The sequence below is a fragment of the Oreochromis niloticus genome, linkage group LG9 (assembly GCF_001858045.2).
Source record: "Oreochromis niloticus isolate F11D_XX linkage group LG9, O_niloticus_UMD_NMBU, whole genome shotgun sequence".
Taxonomy (NCBI): Eukaryota; Metazoa; Chordata; class Actinopteri; order Cichliformes; family Cichlidae; genus Oreochromis; species Oreochromis niloticus.
Window position 1 is genome coordinate 11,678,168 of NC_031974.2, and position 16,766 is coordinate 11,694,933.

The 16,766-nt window shown below is 40.1% G+C and overlaps 1 protein-coding gene across 2 annotated transcripts; it reads left to right on the top strand.

Moving 5' to 3' along the window:
* The first annotated feature begins 1,361 nt into the window (after positions 1–1,361).
* LOC100702512 (toll-like receptor 13) lies at positions 1,362–16,372 on the top strand. Of its 2 annotated transcripts, XM_025910532.1 has the most exons (4): positions 1,362–3,914; positions 4,119–6,733; positions 11,266–11,383; positions 15,683–16,372. In XM_025910532.1, exons 2-4 carry the CDS (start codon positions 4,207–4,209, stop codon positions 15,921–15,923), a joined length of 2,886 nt encoding a protein of 961 aa, XP_025766317.1. In that variant the 5' UTR covers positions 1,362–3,914; positions 4,119–4,206; the 3' UTR covers positions 15,924–16,372. The 2 variants fall into 2 exon arrangements, with proteins under 2 accessions (XP_025766317.1, XP_025766318.1); XM_025910533.1 differs by lacking the exon at positions 1,362–3,914 and having other exon boundaries at positions 3,974–6,733.
* Positions 16,373–16,766: the final 394 nt, after the last annotated feature.

A 16,766-nucleotide genomic window follows, 5' to 3' on the forward strand; every position in this document is an offset into this window, starting at 1 on the left:
AAAAAGGAGACTTTTCCAGAAAGAGTTTACAGATAAGTAGGGAAAATCTGTCATGAAGTATTCTTTTGTTTCCACATTTAGGGTGAGCTGATTACTTTATATCCTTTCTTTAGTTTATCTTTCAGTTTTTTGTTGTTTTAATACAGATCAGCTGACTGTGACAAGCTTGTGCAGTAAAAATTCAATGTCCTACTCCGGATTTTGTTGGAAACTGAAGGAATTCATTCTTATACATATTTTAACTCATTGGTGTTGTTACTGGAGTCACGAATGAAATGATTAAATCTAATTATTAATTTAGTAATTACATTGTATTAGTGTCAGATACCTACCTCCATAACTTTCCAACCTTTTACAAGTGCTGTGCACGCTCATTCCAGCTATAAAGAAGTGCTCGATGATCTGATTCACTACTGCCTCACCTCCTTTGTACTGTAGGCTGATGTTTGCACATTCACTGAAGACACCCAGTGAGATCAGGGTCAAGATTTCGTAACACAACAGAGACCTCTGCTGGTGAGAAGTGTAACTGATGTGGATTAAAAGTGACTTACTGGCTGACTTGCTGGAAGCCCAACAAATGAAAGTGAAAAATTGCAGAAGTTAGTGGGAAAATGAGACAAATTAATATCACCACAAGGCAATTTCCCTTTTTTCAGTTCCCCCTTTTACTTCTGCCTCGTTTTTATTGTTCACACTCCCCTCTACTGAAAACTCTAAATGTCTGGAATGGAGTTCATTAAAATAGTTTTATCTTCAAAGCAGTATTGTTCATAGTTTATCTTTTGATGCTTTACTGTGAGTTTCTGTTCTGTTGTAAGCTGATAGCAGCATATCATTAATTCAGCTAAGGATCAACAGATTCACACAATGAGGATGAGGAAGTGAAAAGGGAATATTTGCTCATGAAACAGTTCCCCAAACTAAAGCCCCAATGTTCTTCAGTTCTTCATGGCTTATCATATTATATACACACAATACACCCTCATATTAACACACATGTAATATGTGACCTATGATAAAACACAGTAAATTGTTATACTATTGTATAACAATTAGACTTGAAGCAGCCAAACTGTTGTATGACAATTCACTTCAATTCAGTTTTATTTATACATCGCCAAATCACAACAATAATGCCTCAAGGCACTCCCATTCAAGATCATCTTCTCCACCATGGCCAGTCAGTTTTCAGTGCTACTGCACAATTTTTTTAATTACCTCTTGGAGGCACATATGTTGCAAAGTATAGTATGGTGGAAAAGAATGGAGAGAATCCTCCACTAACCTTTTGGATTGACATTAGTTTTGATTATTTTGTACTAATTGCATGCTTTGGTGTTTTTTGTGTCTTGTGTGAGGTGTGGGCCACACCCATGTGGGAATGGAGATTCTACTCCAGTCCAGCTGCCAGCTATTTGGAGTTGAGTACAGGGAGCAGCTGATTGGGAAGGATTGGAGCCCTTCTCTATAAAGGGGAGAGGAAACAGTAAGAGGGAGGTGGTTGTGTTTTTAGTAGGACACTGTTGCAGCAGGGAAGCCTTGGAGACTCCAGGATGAAGAGTGCACATTTTAAAGGAAAGGATTTTCAACCTGGCCTGGTTTTGCTTTTAAAATAATCTGATGCTGCTGCAGGGATGACTTATTTTAATTAGGATTTGTGTGGATCTGCTGGGATAAAAACACTGGATTGGAGACTCTCTGTGCCAATGGAAAGGAAACTGGGCAAGATTTGAGAAGCTCGAGAGTGGAAGCCCCAGAATCTGGTGTGGAGACCCACCCTCGAGCAGCGCCAGACCTGAAAAAGCTAACAACCCTGACCGCAGTGACTTTGGGCCTTGGATTCCAGGCCAGAGTTGTGTCTTCAGCCAGTAGTTTGACTCAGAGGGAAAAAAAAATAAAAAATCTTGTGTATCCCATTGCAGTGTGAGTGTGGTGGTTTCTTAATGGTCATTATTAGAGCGTAACACCTTCTTGTACGGAGGCCATCTTGGGCCGTATTTAACACATATACATGGAGAACAGAAGAAACCATACCATGTAGTCATTCTTGTTTTACTTCTCCATAGTCCCCCACCTGGAGTGCAAGTGCAGTTAGTGCATTGTAATGTAAAGGAGTTCACCAATTTTCAAGCAAATGCATCTAAAAATTTCAGAATAATGTTCCTCGACATGCAGTTTCAAAGTTTGTGAATATATCATCATATACAAATGTATAGTAAATTATATCATAAAAAGATTGAGAAAATCTGGAGAAAGGCTTAAGATGAGTATGGGATGTCTACGATCTTTGGACTCCCAGTGAGCATTAAAAAAGGCATTGATTCTGTCATGGAAATCACTGCATGGGCTCAGGAACACTTCCAGAAATTATTGTCTGTGAACACAGCTTACTATGCCATCCACAAATCCAGATTAAAGCTCTATCATGGAAAGAATAAGCCATATGTGATCCAGAAACACCACTGTCTTCTCTGGGCCAAAGCTCAGTGTAGCAAAAGTACATTTAATATTTTATTTCAAGCTGTATCAGTTAGCTTTGTCAAGCAGCTAACTGATACATGTACAATGTTTGTAGCATAGAATTTTAACAGGGTAGTCCCCGTAGAACACAACAACACATTAAAAGCAAATTAAAACATTAGCGGGGGATGGTGGCTATGAATAACCACTGAAATATGTCTACTGTCAACGGGAGGAATTATTTTTGGAATTTGACACCTGTTTTATGGCAGAATATTAATTTTCTTTTAATGAAATCATTTTATATCACTGTTAAATTAGAGGTAAAAGAGCTGCAACAGCAACAACTGCAATGAATTCATAGAGTGAAAATATACAAAACACCACTATCTGACAGTGCTGAGTAGGCACCATACCCTGGACTGAGCATGGAGGATTAAGTTCCTCGAAATAATGCGATGTCATTGGCAGCACAATATGACAGTGAAAATAAGAGTGGCCTTCATAACTTATATTTTTCCCACAATCAAAACTCGCATAATTCACTAAAAGATCATCACAGGAGAAATACAAAATCCTTCAAAGCAAGAGTCTGGCCATTCCTAGTCAGGACAGCTCTGGATAGACGGATAACACACTATGACCAAGTGGATGTGTTGTACATTGTTTTGTTAAGTAACTGTGTGGCCCTCTCAAACTTCTTCCATCTCCCCTTATGCCTCTCACCCTAGAGACTTTGGTTCTTTCTTTTGTTTTGGATTTATTGGATTAACTTTATTGGATTATTTTTCTGTAGCCACTTTTCTGTAGCCTCACTGTCAAAAATTATTTTGCTAAACAAGTCTTTTTTTCAGCCTCACTAAGTTAATTAAATGTCTTCTGTTCACCTTACCATATTAGGGCAATCTGTACAAAAATACACCTAAAATTCCCACAAAATCTGCAATGCCATTATTTAGTTACTAATACCGCTTTGTTTTTTTTATTCTTTCTGACTGTATTACATTTAGGTTTAAATGAAAGGTAACATGCTTTCAATGTTGCCTTTTGTTTTTTGTTTCGGCCTTTCTAAAAGCTGCAAGGGAAAGTAAAAGTGTTAGTCTGCAGACATGTCTGGACTTTCCAGAAGCGGTAGGCAAAACCAAGTCACAGCATGACTACAGTTAAGTTTTTGGTCTAAAAGTCTTTCCATGACACAGTTTTTTTTTTTTTTCTCTGTACACAAACACAGCCAGCCATATTACCTCATTACACTGGAACTCTTAACACATATACCGCCTCCAGACCCTTCAGAATGGAGAATCAATGATTCTCACAGTTCTCACAGGTCCTTTCACTTCCTTCCAATTGGTCAAAAAAGAAGGCACATACAACATGCAGATGAAAAGTGTCTCGAGACACAGAAAGCATTTCCTTTAGAACAGAAGGACTGTTTACACCAATGTGATGTCGTAAGTATAAGAATACATTATTTACAATGAAGATTATTCCTGATGTTTTAGTTTTAGTTTGATCTAAATCAAACTAATCAAACTTATACATAAAGTAATAAGATGTGACATTCTCTAAGACATGAAAATCTGACTTTTGAGTTATTTCCATTTTGTTGTGCTGTTTACTGTTCATTTGTATGATTTTTCTTTTTTTATTCTCAGGATTTTCTGTGACATTTAAGCTTACTGTACAACTGTACATTACATTTTCTGGTTGGTTGGATTAAGCTTTCCTGCTTGTTATTTTAAAATGGATCCTGGAATGCATGAGGAACAAAGCAATTTAGAAAGAGGAACAAAATGTTGCAAACCAGACATTATTTTCTTGACGCTGAGCATCATCGGTTTCCTTGTTCCTGTTGAAGGATTTTCTTTGAAGACTTGCAGAATCAGCTACAGTACGGCCATATGTGTCAGGAGTAAACTCAGAGCTGTTCCTGGAGACATTCCCTCGACTGTGACAGGCCTTGATTTAACTTCTAACATAATTTCAACAATACATGCATCAGACTTCAAAGATCTAGTAAATTTGACTAAATTAGACCTTAATAGCAATAACATTTCACAGATAGAAAGCGGTGCGTTTGCCAGTCTAAGTTCTCTTGAGACATTAAATCTAAATAATAACAAACTTGTTACACTGGGAGAAAATGTTTTTGATGGCTTGAGTCGCCTCATTGAGCTAAGAATTAATCAAAATCGCATTAAGCAAGTGGCATCCACATCTTTTAAGTCCATGACAAGTTTAAAACTTCTGGACATTTCTCATAACAAACTGCACCACATTACAAAAGTTCAATTATTATTGCAACATCTGCCACATCTACGGGAGCTGGTAATAAGCAACAATGATTTAACCACTTTTCAGTCATTTGAACTGACAAACAAATCATTAGAACTTCAGTACCTTGATTTGTCGAAAAATCCCCTCGCAGTCTTCAGGATCACTGCCGATGTTTTTCCAAATCTCACCTGGTTTAAAATTGGGAGCCCAGCCAGAAAGAAACAAATGATATGGGACGTGCAAAACAAGACATTTCTAAGTCGTGTTACTACTCTTGACATTAGTGAGCTTCATTTGGGTCTTGGGGACATGGAAAGGTTGTTAGAGTCAGTGAACTCATCATTAACTATTCTGAGAATGAATGCAATGACACATAACCTGACCGCATTGATCAACATTTCCTGCACCATCCCAACAATGAGGACTCTGCAGCTTCGAAGCAATAAGCTCAGCTTTGTTAATGCATACTTGTTTAAGTTGTGCATTAATGTAACTGAGTTAGATTTGACAAATAATCAAATAAAATACATCCATGATGATGCTTTCAGATCCCTTAAAAATTTAAGGATTTTAACGCTGAGTAAAAACAGGCTTCCATTGGTTCCAGCTGCAACAAGGAATCTACCAAGTCTTTCAGAGCTGGATCTCAGCACCAATAACATCAGCACACTGGACTGCCATGATTTCACCAATCAGACAAAGCTCAGAAAGCTTTATCTTTATCAGAATTCAATCACAGCTCTGAAACCGTGTCTTTTCAAGGATTTAAAAGGATTAGAAACTCTAAAATTACAGACAAACCAAATAACTAAATTGAACGGTGCTTTCAAAGAACATTTGCCTAAACTTAGATACCTGTATTTAAATATAAACAAACTCACTGCGATCAAAAAGGATGAATTTAAAGGCTTACATTCCCTCCAGAACTTGTCATTAGACCAAAATCAAATAGAAATTCTTGATCATAAGAGTTTTGTAGGACTGACAAATCTTACCCGCCTTCATCTACAACGGAACTCTATTAAACAAGATAAACTACAAAAAGGTATTTTCAGTCCTCTGATTAAATTAAGAACACTGGATTTGAGTGAAAATCGTATCAATTATAATGAAAGTAGAAATTTGCCTGATCCTCCATTTTCTCAGCTGTCCCATCTGGAGGAACTGCTTGTTTTTTCACAACACCACAGGTTGCATAGTTATCTGCCTGTAAACTTTTTGCAAGGTTTGACCAATCTTTTGAGTTTCAAAGCCAGGAATATCCGTATTGCGTCTCTGGACAAAGACACCTTTGTTTACACGCCACAGCTGCAATTACTTGAACTTTCTTCAAATGAACTTAAAGAACTCCCTCCAGATCTGTTTTTCCCAATTCCAAACCTTAAAAGCCTTTACATATCCAGGACAGCTCTTTACTCTCTAGACTTCCTTATAGATGCCAATCTCACAAAGCTGGAGTTTCTACAGGCAAGACAGAATTTATATTCAGTTATCCGCAAAGAAGATATACATTCCCTACCAGCTCTGACTTATCTGGACCTTCAGGGCAATGGATTCACCTGCAACTGTGATAACAGCTGGTTTCTCTCATGGGCAATACATGACAGCAAAACTCAAGTTTATGATGCATATAACTTTACGTGCAACTATCCCCAAGAATTCAAAAGTAAGAAGCTGTTGGACTTCGACACCCGCTTCTGCTCAGTTGACATGGGCTTTATTTACTTTCTCTGCACCATATGTGCAATCCTATGCTTCATGGTGGTGTCCTTCACTTACCATTTTATGAGATTGCACCTGGTCTATGCCTATTACCTGTTCATAGCTTGGTTCTTTGACAAAAAGCACAAAAACAAGAAAACTCCTCTTCAGTACGACGCCTTTATCTCCTATAACACCCACGATGAGCCTTGGGTCATTGACAAGCTCTTACCAAAACTGGAAGGAGAACAGGGCTGGAGACTGTGTCTACACCATCGAGACTTTGAACCAGGTAAGACTGCAGGCTTGAGTTCAAAGTTAAATGGTGATTGTTTGACTTGAAAATGTCTCTCAGTTAGTCTGTTTTTGTCTGCCCATCACTTCATTCCAGATTAAAAAACTATATATAGAGCAATTAAATCTAGAACATTTGTTTTGGTGATCCTCAACCTACTTGTTCAACAAAGTTAACATTTTCTTTCTTTTATTTTCTGTTTTTCACATTTAGACACCCTAGTAACTAAATTTTAATTTGTTGACAAAACTACAGTAGCTTTGCATGGCCTTAATCAAAGGTTTATCGGTGTCAGTTCAATTAGGGGAGATCATTTGGAAGTAATGAACATGATTCATTGATACAGTAAAATTAATCAGTGTATTTGGTGATTAAACATCAGTGACTTGTCATGGAAGAACAGAATCCCATTAGTGACAGGATTCAGGGCAGGGCCCCCTGGAGTCTAGGTACTGGTGTTTTTGCTCTGAGAGATTTGGGCAAGGTGGAGATAGGGAGGAGGTGGGTTGCACGGATCAGAGTCTGAAAGGAAGACTGATGTTGAGCATAAGTTTAAACCACACAGTGCGGTGGCTGACTGGTTCAAAGAATGCAGGCAAGAAGATCAGGTTGAAACGATAAGGATATCAGTATTGAGAGTGACAGTATGGGAAAGTTGTAGTGATGCAATAAACAGACTGGCAACCAACACCCAGGACAGCAGGCAGAAGCATGACAGCAGATCTTCCTTATTGAAGTTGCATACAGTTTAATTTACATTTTAAAAATTGCTATTATAAAATTTACCATTAATTAAGGGTCAGTGGCTTTACAGCACTGTTTTTTTTTTTGTTTTTTTGTCTGTCCCATTTGGTTCTTTAGCCGTCAGAATTGTTGTCTGAAGACCAACAAGGATACCAAATGGATTTATTCTGCCAAATGGATCATCATGGCATTGCCGTATTGGTCCATTTGATCAAACTTTGTTGTTATTATTTATTTTATTTTCAGATGGGACAGACATGACTGGGGGATAGGAAAGGGAGAAAGAAAGAGAGGAAGGAAAAGAAAAACAGAAGGGAAAAGGGACAGTGAGAAAGGGCACTTACAAAGACAAAGAGAAAGAAAAAAAAAATCTCCTGGATCACCTGTTGAGAGAAAAAGAAGAGAAGACAAGCAAAAAAAACCCAAACAAAAACAAAGCAACATACTAAACACAACACCATCACATTAATCTAGCTAAGTGTGAACAGCAGTAAATACTAAATATTGAAAGTTGTTGTTACAGCACTGTTGCTGGACGGTATAAAAGTTCTGGGTTTGAACCCGCTAGCTCGGGCCTGTCTCGTTGGAGGTTTCCTGTAGCACCCTCAAAGATTGACGTAGGCACGATGTACAGTTATAAAACAGGGTTTATTCTGGTCTTGACAACCCATGAGAACAGGTCACGGACAAAACAATAAAACAAAAAACATCACATCAAAATGCACTCTTGTACTTGGTATCAATCAATCAAAAGTCCTTAATAACAGAAAATAAAACATTTAAAGTACACAAACCTTGTGAGCTGACATCCAGGAGGGACTAAATAGTCCTTTATGGCCTTATCATCTATTTCTCCATCTTTTTTCTCACTTTTTTCTTTTCTTTTTCTAACTTTGAACATTATTTCTCCATGTGTGGAGCTAACCACAAGCTGCAGCATGCAGACACCATGTGTGCTAGCAAAAAGTGGCTGGGTGGAGAGACCCAAACTGCAAACAGCTCTACCTTCCATAGTTCACCACCAGAGGGTGCAAAAGAGCAAAATCTGGACATACAGCTCAACAAAGCATCAAATGCAAAAGACCTTTACATTTCCTGTTCTTCCTATGCATGTGTGGATTCTCCAACTTCTCCCACATTTCAAATACATACATTCAAATGGACTTTAACTTAATTGGAATAGGCCTCTGTGAACTAAAAAATGTATGTATAGATAGATAGTGAGACTACCTAACAGCAGATACCTGTTGGAGTACTTTTTATAAAAGCTGTCCTTTTTGTGCTTAAAATTGCAAACGTTGTCTTGAACTGCAAGTTCAGATATTTTTCTGTCCCTCCCCTACATGTAGGATGGTGGGGGATGCTATTAGCTATGGTGTTTAACTGCAGACAATTGCATGTATGGTTTTGGTTCGCTTATTTAGTAAGGAATGTTTACTTCCTGCCATTTATGGGCTCACCTGTGCTTGTATATGGTGGACCGTTAAAGGAGTTAAGCCATGTATGGGGGTGAGGGGAGAAGACCCTTTTATGACCAGCAGGAAGTCACGTATACAGAGACACACACACGCACACATGCACACAGACACACACACACATGCACACACACAGTGCCTTAGCTTTTATGACATACGATATGGGTTTTATAATGGTTGTGTGTCACTGAATAAAAGGCTGCGAGGGGACGCTGGTTTTTAGGAGTTGGCTGTGATCAGGTGAGGAGCTTTCAGTTCCAAGATCCTGATTCGACCGACTTCCCTTGCAAGTTGAATGGACTGAGCTCTGAGTGTCTTGCTTTGTTCATGGGGATAAGTCTCTGAGTCAGCGAGGCCTGCGAGTGCAGACCTAACCTAACAATACCTCAAGATACTTTCATATGCAGTGATGGGAATAACGGCGTTACAAGTAACGGCGTTACTAACGGCGTTACTTTTTTCAGTAACGAGTAATCTAACTAATTACTATTCCTATCGTTACAATGCCAATACCGTTACTAACAAGAAAATGAGGTGCGGTCACGTTACTATTTTTCAACAAACAGACGGTTGAAGCTGTGTTCAGCTTACCGCATCTTATATCAGTTGCACGGAAGTAGCGGTCTACATAAGTAATCCGGGCGCTACAGCTTTAAGCAGCTGCACGCGCTCCCGTGGGTGGCAATCACTTTCTGGTAGACCAGGGGTGCCCAATCCTAGTCCTCGAGAGCTACTGTCCTGCAGCTTTTAGATTCATCCTTGTTCCAACACACCTGAATCAAATGAATGTCTTGTTATCAGGCCTTTGCCAAACTTGATGACATGCTGAAGAGGTCATCAAACCATTTGATTCAGCTGTGTTGGAGTAGGGATGCATCTAAAAGCTGCAGGACAGTAGCTCTCGAGGACTAGGATTGGGCACCCCTGTGGTAGACGATCACTTTTTGGCACAACACCTGGAGCTAGGGGGCAAAACAATCGCATGAGTGCTGCTGTTTGACTGAGGAAGAATAAAGTAGTCATGGTAAGCCAATCGCACGACCACTTTAAGATGACAAAGCAAAAAGGTGATATATACCAGTTTTTAAATTGTGTTGATAGGCCACGTAAAACCAGAGTCATGATAAATAATATATACGCGTGTTTTTTCCTTAATAGTTTCGTCATGTTTACTGTGTAAGGACAGCGCTAGCAAGCACTCTCTGCTTATGACCAAAAAAAACCCCCCAAAAAACAGCCCGTTCGTTTTGGTGGAAAAATGTACCATGTCAACCAATCAAAAAATGATATGGCAACATGACATTTGGTTGTTTAGGAAGACGGGGAAGTTTTAGGAGTGACGGCGAGAGAGAGAGAGAGAGAGAAAGAAAGACAGCAAAAAAAGAGAGAGAGCGAGTTTTGAGATGTGAGAGATTTGTGACGTTTAGCGTGTTTGGAGTGTGTAGTTAATGTGTTGTCTTGTGTAGTTAGTGTGTAGTGTTGTGGATAGTTTTGTGTTGTGTGTCAGAACAATGAGGCGACTGCTGTCTCCAGGTAAAAAACAGGAGGAGTGATACACCTGCTGCTGTCAGACCTGCAGGTATCAGGCTGTGATGTTCTCCTTTATAATGGACAGAAATTATTTTTTTGGACTTGCACAAATAATTTGTGTGGCATCTTATTGAATGCAGAAAACCTGATGGTTATGTAAATAGTTTGAAGTGGTTATTTAAAAAAGGTAAATGGCTGCAAATAACTTTGTTGTTTACAAAACTTGTGCATAGGATTTTAAAATTGACAATTTATATTTGCATTTAAAGTTATGAAATATGATTCACTAATCATGTTTGTGGTTGTTACAGTGAAAAATATAACTTTTTCTACTCGGATTTTATGTTTTTTGTCTGATTTTAGATCAATTGTGTTAATACAGTATGTCAAAATGAAAACATAACTGCAAATTCAGACACGTGAGGTTTTGCTGAAAAGAGTGATACCAAACAAGGCAAAGTAAATAGTTTTTAAAGGTGAAATGTAGAGGTAAAATCAAAAGTAATCAATAATGGCCAATTATACCCTGGACCCCAGAGGGTTAAACATTTTTTTAAAGTAATGCAATAGTTACTTTTCAAGTAATTAATTACATTTAGACTTTTGTAACTCAGTTACTAACTTAGTTACTTTTTTGAAGATGTAACTAGTAATTATAATTAATTACTTTTTTTAAAGTAACTTGCCCAACACTGTTCATATGTACTTCAGAGGGTGTCACCACAGTACTTACATGAATTACTAAGGACAGCCACTGAGTGTAACATTTTCTCTTCTCAGGGAAGCCCATCATAGATAACATCACGGATGCCATTTATGGAAGTCGGAAGACCATTTGTGTTATCAGTCACAAATACCTTGAGAGTGAATGGTGCTCCAGAGAGATCCAGGCAGCCAGGTAACCTGTTGGCTCCTTCAGGCAATGTATCGTATATACTGTGGTATGTAGTGTGACTTTGTAGTGTATCTAGACTCATGTGTAGATACACTACACTTAATTAAGACAAATATCTAATCATCCAATCACAAGTCAAGCATTTAATCATGTAGATATGATCAAGCTGAAGTTCAAACTGAGCATCAGGAGGAAAAGTGAGTGAAAGTGGCATGGTTTTTGATTTGAGTGTTTCAGAAACTGCTGATCTACTGGTATTTTCCCCACACAACCATCTCTGGGGTTTGCAGAGAAAGGTCTAAAAGATAAAATATCTATTGAGTGGAAGTTTTCTGGGTAAAATGCCTTGTTGATGGTCAGAGGAGAATGAGCAGACTACTTTAAGCTCATATGAAGTGAACAGTAACTCAATCAACCACTTGTTACAAACAAGATATGCAGAAGAGCATCTCTGAAGGCACAACACATTGGCATTAAAGCACATGGGAGTTTGAGGAATTTGAACTAATTTAATTGAAAACACTCATTTTGTCCCTTTGCGAATTACTAACGTATCATGGTGGAGGGGTCTGTGTGCCCCAGGAATCCCAGGGGCTATGTTGTCGGGGGCTTCTTTTGTCCCCTAGTAGGGTATCCTATGGCAAATTGGTCCTGGGTGAGGGACCAGAAAAAAGAGCAATTCAAAAGCCCCTATGAGCAGAAGATCGAGGTAATAGTTCACCCTGCCCGTGATAGGGTTACGGGAGCCCCACCCTGGAGCCAGGCCCAGGAAGGGTGCCCAAGGGCGAGCATCTGATGGCTGGGCCTTAGTCCATGGGGCCTGGCTAGCCACAGTCGAACAGAGGTACATGGGCACACCCTCCGGGGGGGGGGGGGGTCCCCGGCAGACTGATCCCTAGCTACCAAGACTAGGAATTGGGACATGCAATGACACCTATCTGGTGGGGAAGGAGTCTGCACTAGTGCGTGAGATTTAGAGGTACCAGCTTGTTATATTCAGGGGTCACCTCAATGCATTGGCTTGGGCTCCAGAACCAGTCTCCTGGAGAGGCACTGGGCTTTGTCTCACTCTGGAGGTGCCCTTGGTGAGAGGCGGCAGGCTGGGGTGGGTATCTTAGTATCCCTGTTAGCTTGCTGCCTGTATACTGGGTCTTGGAATGGGTCCTGACTGTCATCGGCGGTCATGCGCCGAACACTAGAGTACCCAACCTTCTTGGAGACTCGGGACGTTGAGTCTGAAAGGACCATGTTCAGCACCTCCATTGATGATTGATGCCTGTTGTGGTGGTAACCAGTGAACCAAATGGTGGACACCAGAGTTGAAGGAAACCATCAGGCTAAAGAAGGAGTCTTATTGGGCTTGGTTAGGCTGTGGGACTTCGGAGGCCACTGATAAGTACCAACAGGCCAACCGGAACACCGCTCCGGTAGTGGCTGAAGCAAAAACTCAGGTGTGGGTGGAGATCGTAGAGATCATGGAAAAAGACTTTTGGACTGCCTCAAAGAGAATCTGGCAAACTGTCAGGTGACTCAGGAGGGGAAAGCAGTGTTCAACCTGCACTGTGTATAGTGTGGTCGAGCACAGCTGACTTTGACTGAGGACAGTAAATGGGCAGTAGAAAGAATGCTTGAAGGACCTCCTAAATCCCACTGACATGTCTTCCTTAGAGGAAGCAGAGTCTGGGGATGAGGGGGTCAACTCATCTATCTCCGAGGGTGAGATTACTGAGGCAGTTAAACCATTCCTTGGCGGCAGGGCCCCTGGAGTGAATGAAGTTTGCCCTGAACTCCTGAAAGCTCTCGACAATGTTGCATGGAGATCAGGGTTGGTACCTCTGGATTGGCAGACTGAGATGGTGGTTACCATCTTCAAGAAGGGGAACTGGAGGGTGTGTTTCAACTACAGGTGGACACACTCCTCAGCCTCCCTGGGAAAGTCTACACCAGGGTGCTGGAAAGGAGAGTCCCTTTGTTATTTGAACCTTGGATACAGGAAGAACAATGCGGTTTTTGTCCCAGTTGTGGAAAACTGGACCAGCTGTTTACCCTCTCAAGGATGCTTTAGGGTGCATGGGAGTTTGCCACTTGGGTGGTCTCAGAATCTCATCTCTGCTTTTCGCAGCTGATGTGGTTCTGTTGGCTTCATCAGTTGACAGCCTCCAGCTTAAACTGGAGCAGTTCGCAGCTGAGTGCAAAGCGCCGGGAATGAGAATCAGCACCTCCAATCTGAGGCCATGGTCCTCAGCCGGAAAAGGGTTTCGTGCCCACTCTGGGTCAGGGACTGCCCCAAGGGGAAGAGTTTAAGTATCTTGGGGTCTTGTTTACGAGTGAGGGGAGAAAGGAGGGAAGATCGACAGACTGATTGGTTCTGCAGCTGCAGTGATGTGGACGCTGTACTAGTTCATCGTGGTGAAGAGAGAGCTGAGCATAAAAACAAAGCTCTCAATTTATCGGTTGATCTACATCCCTACCCTCACCTATGGTCCTATGGTCACAAGCTTTGGGTAGTGATCACAAGAACGAGATCCCAGATACAAGCAGTGGAAATAAGCTGTCTCCGAAGGGTGCCTGGCCGCTCCATTAAAGATAGAGCGGTTCAGCCATCTGGGAGGAGCTTAGAGTAGAGCTGCTGTTCCTCCACATTGAAAGGAGCCAGTTGACATGGTTTGGGTGTCTGACAAGGATGCCTCCTGGGTGAGGTGTTCTGGGCATGTCCCACCGGGAGGAGGCCCCGGGCAAACCCAGGACACACTGGAGAGATTACATCTCTCGGCTGGCCTGAGAACGTTTTGGTATTCCCCTGGACAAGCTGGTGGGAGTGGCCGGGAAGAGGGAGGTCTGGACTCCTTTACTTAAGCTGCTGCCTCTGTGACCCAGTCCCAGATAAGCAAAAGAAATTGAATGAATGAATGAATGGATGGATGGATGGATGGATGGATGGACACTCATTTTTGCTGGGCAGAAAGGGACAGATCTAGAGGTGTGACTGACAACTCAGTTATAAGTAATAATAATAATAATGGCATAATATGATAATATTGGTATTAAATATGTATAAAAAAGCTTTTCCTTGGAGCTAATTTTCTTTTCAAAACTGAACAATTTTGTTTTTAAAAATTACACTAATTTGTTTAGAAAATGTTCTGATAACTTTTTCAAATGAAATTTACAATTTGTTTTTATTACCTAATGAATTAACAAAAAGGCAATAATTTATAAGAAGAAACTGTTAGCCAGCAATAAACAATTGGCATACTGTCACCGTAATTCTAGTTTAAGTTATATTCTTGGATTTGTTGTTCTTCACGATTTTGGTTCTCTTTATTGTTTTCCAGGTGTTATATTCTTAGTTCCTAGGCTTTAGGTTTCTGTTACTTTGCCTTCCCAGTGTTCAACGTTTCATGTCTAGTCACTCTTATCTTCATGTTCCCCTTGTCTCCTCAGTCATGTCTCGTTGCCTCAGTGTCAAATCTGCATCTTTGTGAATGTTTCCTGTACTTTGATCTCGTGGTCTCGTGTGCTATGTGAGGGTTTTCAGTTTTGCTTGCTCCCAGTCTGGTTATGTCTGATTATTCCCAGCTGTGCTCTCCTCCTGTGTCTAATTCCTTCCTTACTCTCTTGTGTATTTAAGCCCTGTGTTTTGCTCTGCCTGTCGTCATGTTGTCCCATGTGCTGTGACTTTTTCTGTGTTTTTTTTCACATCCCTGGTAATATCTAGCTCCCTGTTTTCTAAACTTTTAGTTCTTTGCCTTCCAGTTTCCAGTTTAGATTTTGTTTTGTGAGTTCCAGGTTTTGTTTGTTTTCTGCTTCAGCGCAATAAAAGTTGCCTCTTTGAGTTCATCCTTCTGTGTCTGTCAGTCCTGCGTTTGGGTCCCGCCTGTCCCATGGCACTAAACATGAACCATACTACAGTTCTCTTCCCCATTTATGTGATTGCAGGTTTTCTAGAATCCGTATTGTTTTACCTAGTTATTTACCTTTCAATTTAAAAAATCATCGATAGTAGTTTTTCCACTAGATGGAAGTTTTTCAAGGAAAATAATGCTACACCAAAAGTATAAACTCCAGCAAACTGCTGCACACGCCTGAATGTCTTTTGTCATATCTACAACAGATACATTACCTCTGCAGTTAATCCTCTGTACTCTGAGGATTACCCAAGACCTTTGCCTTACTAGTCAGAACTGAATAATATTTGAAAAAGCATTTTATTCTTTTGAATCAGTTTTGTGTCTTTGTGTTACAATGACTTCATGAATTCAAGACATAAACCACTTGAGTTTCTTTTTTCTCCATCTTTAGTTTTCGTCTGCTTGATGAGCAGAAGGACATACTTATCCTGGTGTTTCTGGATGACATTCCCAGCTATCTGCTGTCTCCCTACCACCGCATGAGGAAGATGTTGAAGAAGAAAACCTACCTGAGCTGGCCACGAGCTGCAGAGAACACAGAGTTGTTCTGGGAAAAACTCCGGCAGGCTCTAGAGACCAGTGAAAATCCAGAAGCGGAGTTGTTACTTCTCACTGTGTCAAACACGCCATGATGAAAAGGAAATATAAAGTAATTGTTTAGCAACAAGTGTAATTCATTTGCTTCAATACCAAAGGCACCATACGTTTGAAGTATACCCCTTGTTGAACATTTTCACAGATTTTCAGCGCTCAATTTTGCGCTTTTTTCTTTCCAATCAGTTTTCCTGTTGTTTAACAGAAATTGAATGTTTTTGAGCGTCTGAGCTCTGCCATTTCACATCTGATAATAACAGATGCACATTTAATGTGCCTGGAAAAAAGGTCAAAGGTCAGTCAGAAGTTACCAGGCTATGATTTTATTGTAAGTGTGTTTGTAATTATTCCATAATAGTGAGTTACAATATTCAGATATTTCTGTAATCTTAATGTGTTTATTGTGTCTGCACAAACTGTTTACATTTTGTTTGAAATAGAAAAATGGAAGAAACAACAAATAAAAAGATATTCTGTCTTTGATGAATTCATTGTAGTTTGCAGTTGATCGGGCTATTACAGAATCACACTTTTAATCTTCACTTTAGTCTTAAAAAGATACTAGTATATTGGATGATATAAACATACAGGAACAGCAAAAAGAATGTATATCTGTAAGTAAGGACTCGCATTTGACTCGCATTTCCCAATTCTTTTAATCTTTGGGCTGAAGGAAGGACAATACTCGGTGTATAAATGCTCAATCAACAATATTTTATTTCCATATAATTCAACACTTAAGAGCATAAGAACCATCATGATGGGGAGACCTGCCTGCAGAGGGTCACAGCAAGTCTCAAAATGGTGACGGGTTACTCAGCCTTTTATAGCCTCTAGTAGCACCCACCTAGTCGTAAAAGCCTAAACATTCACATGTTTTC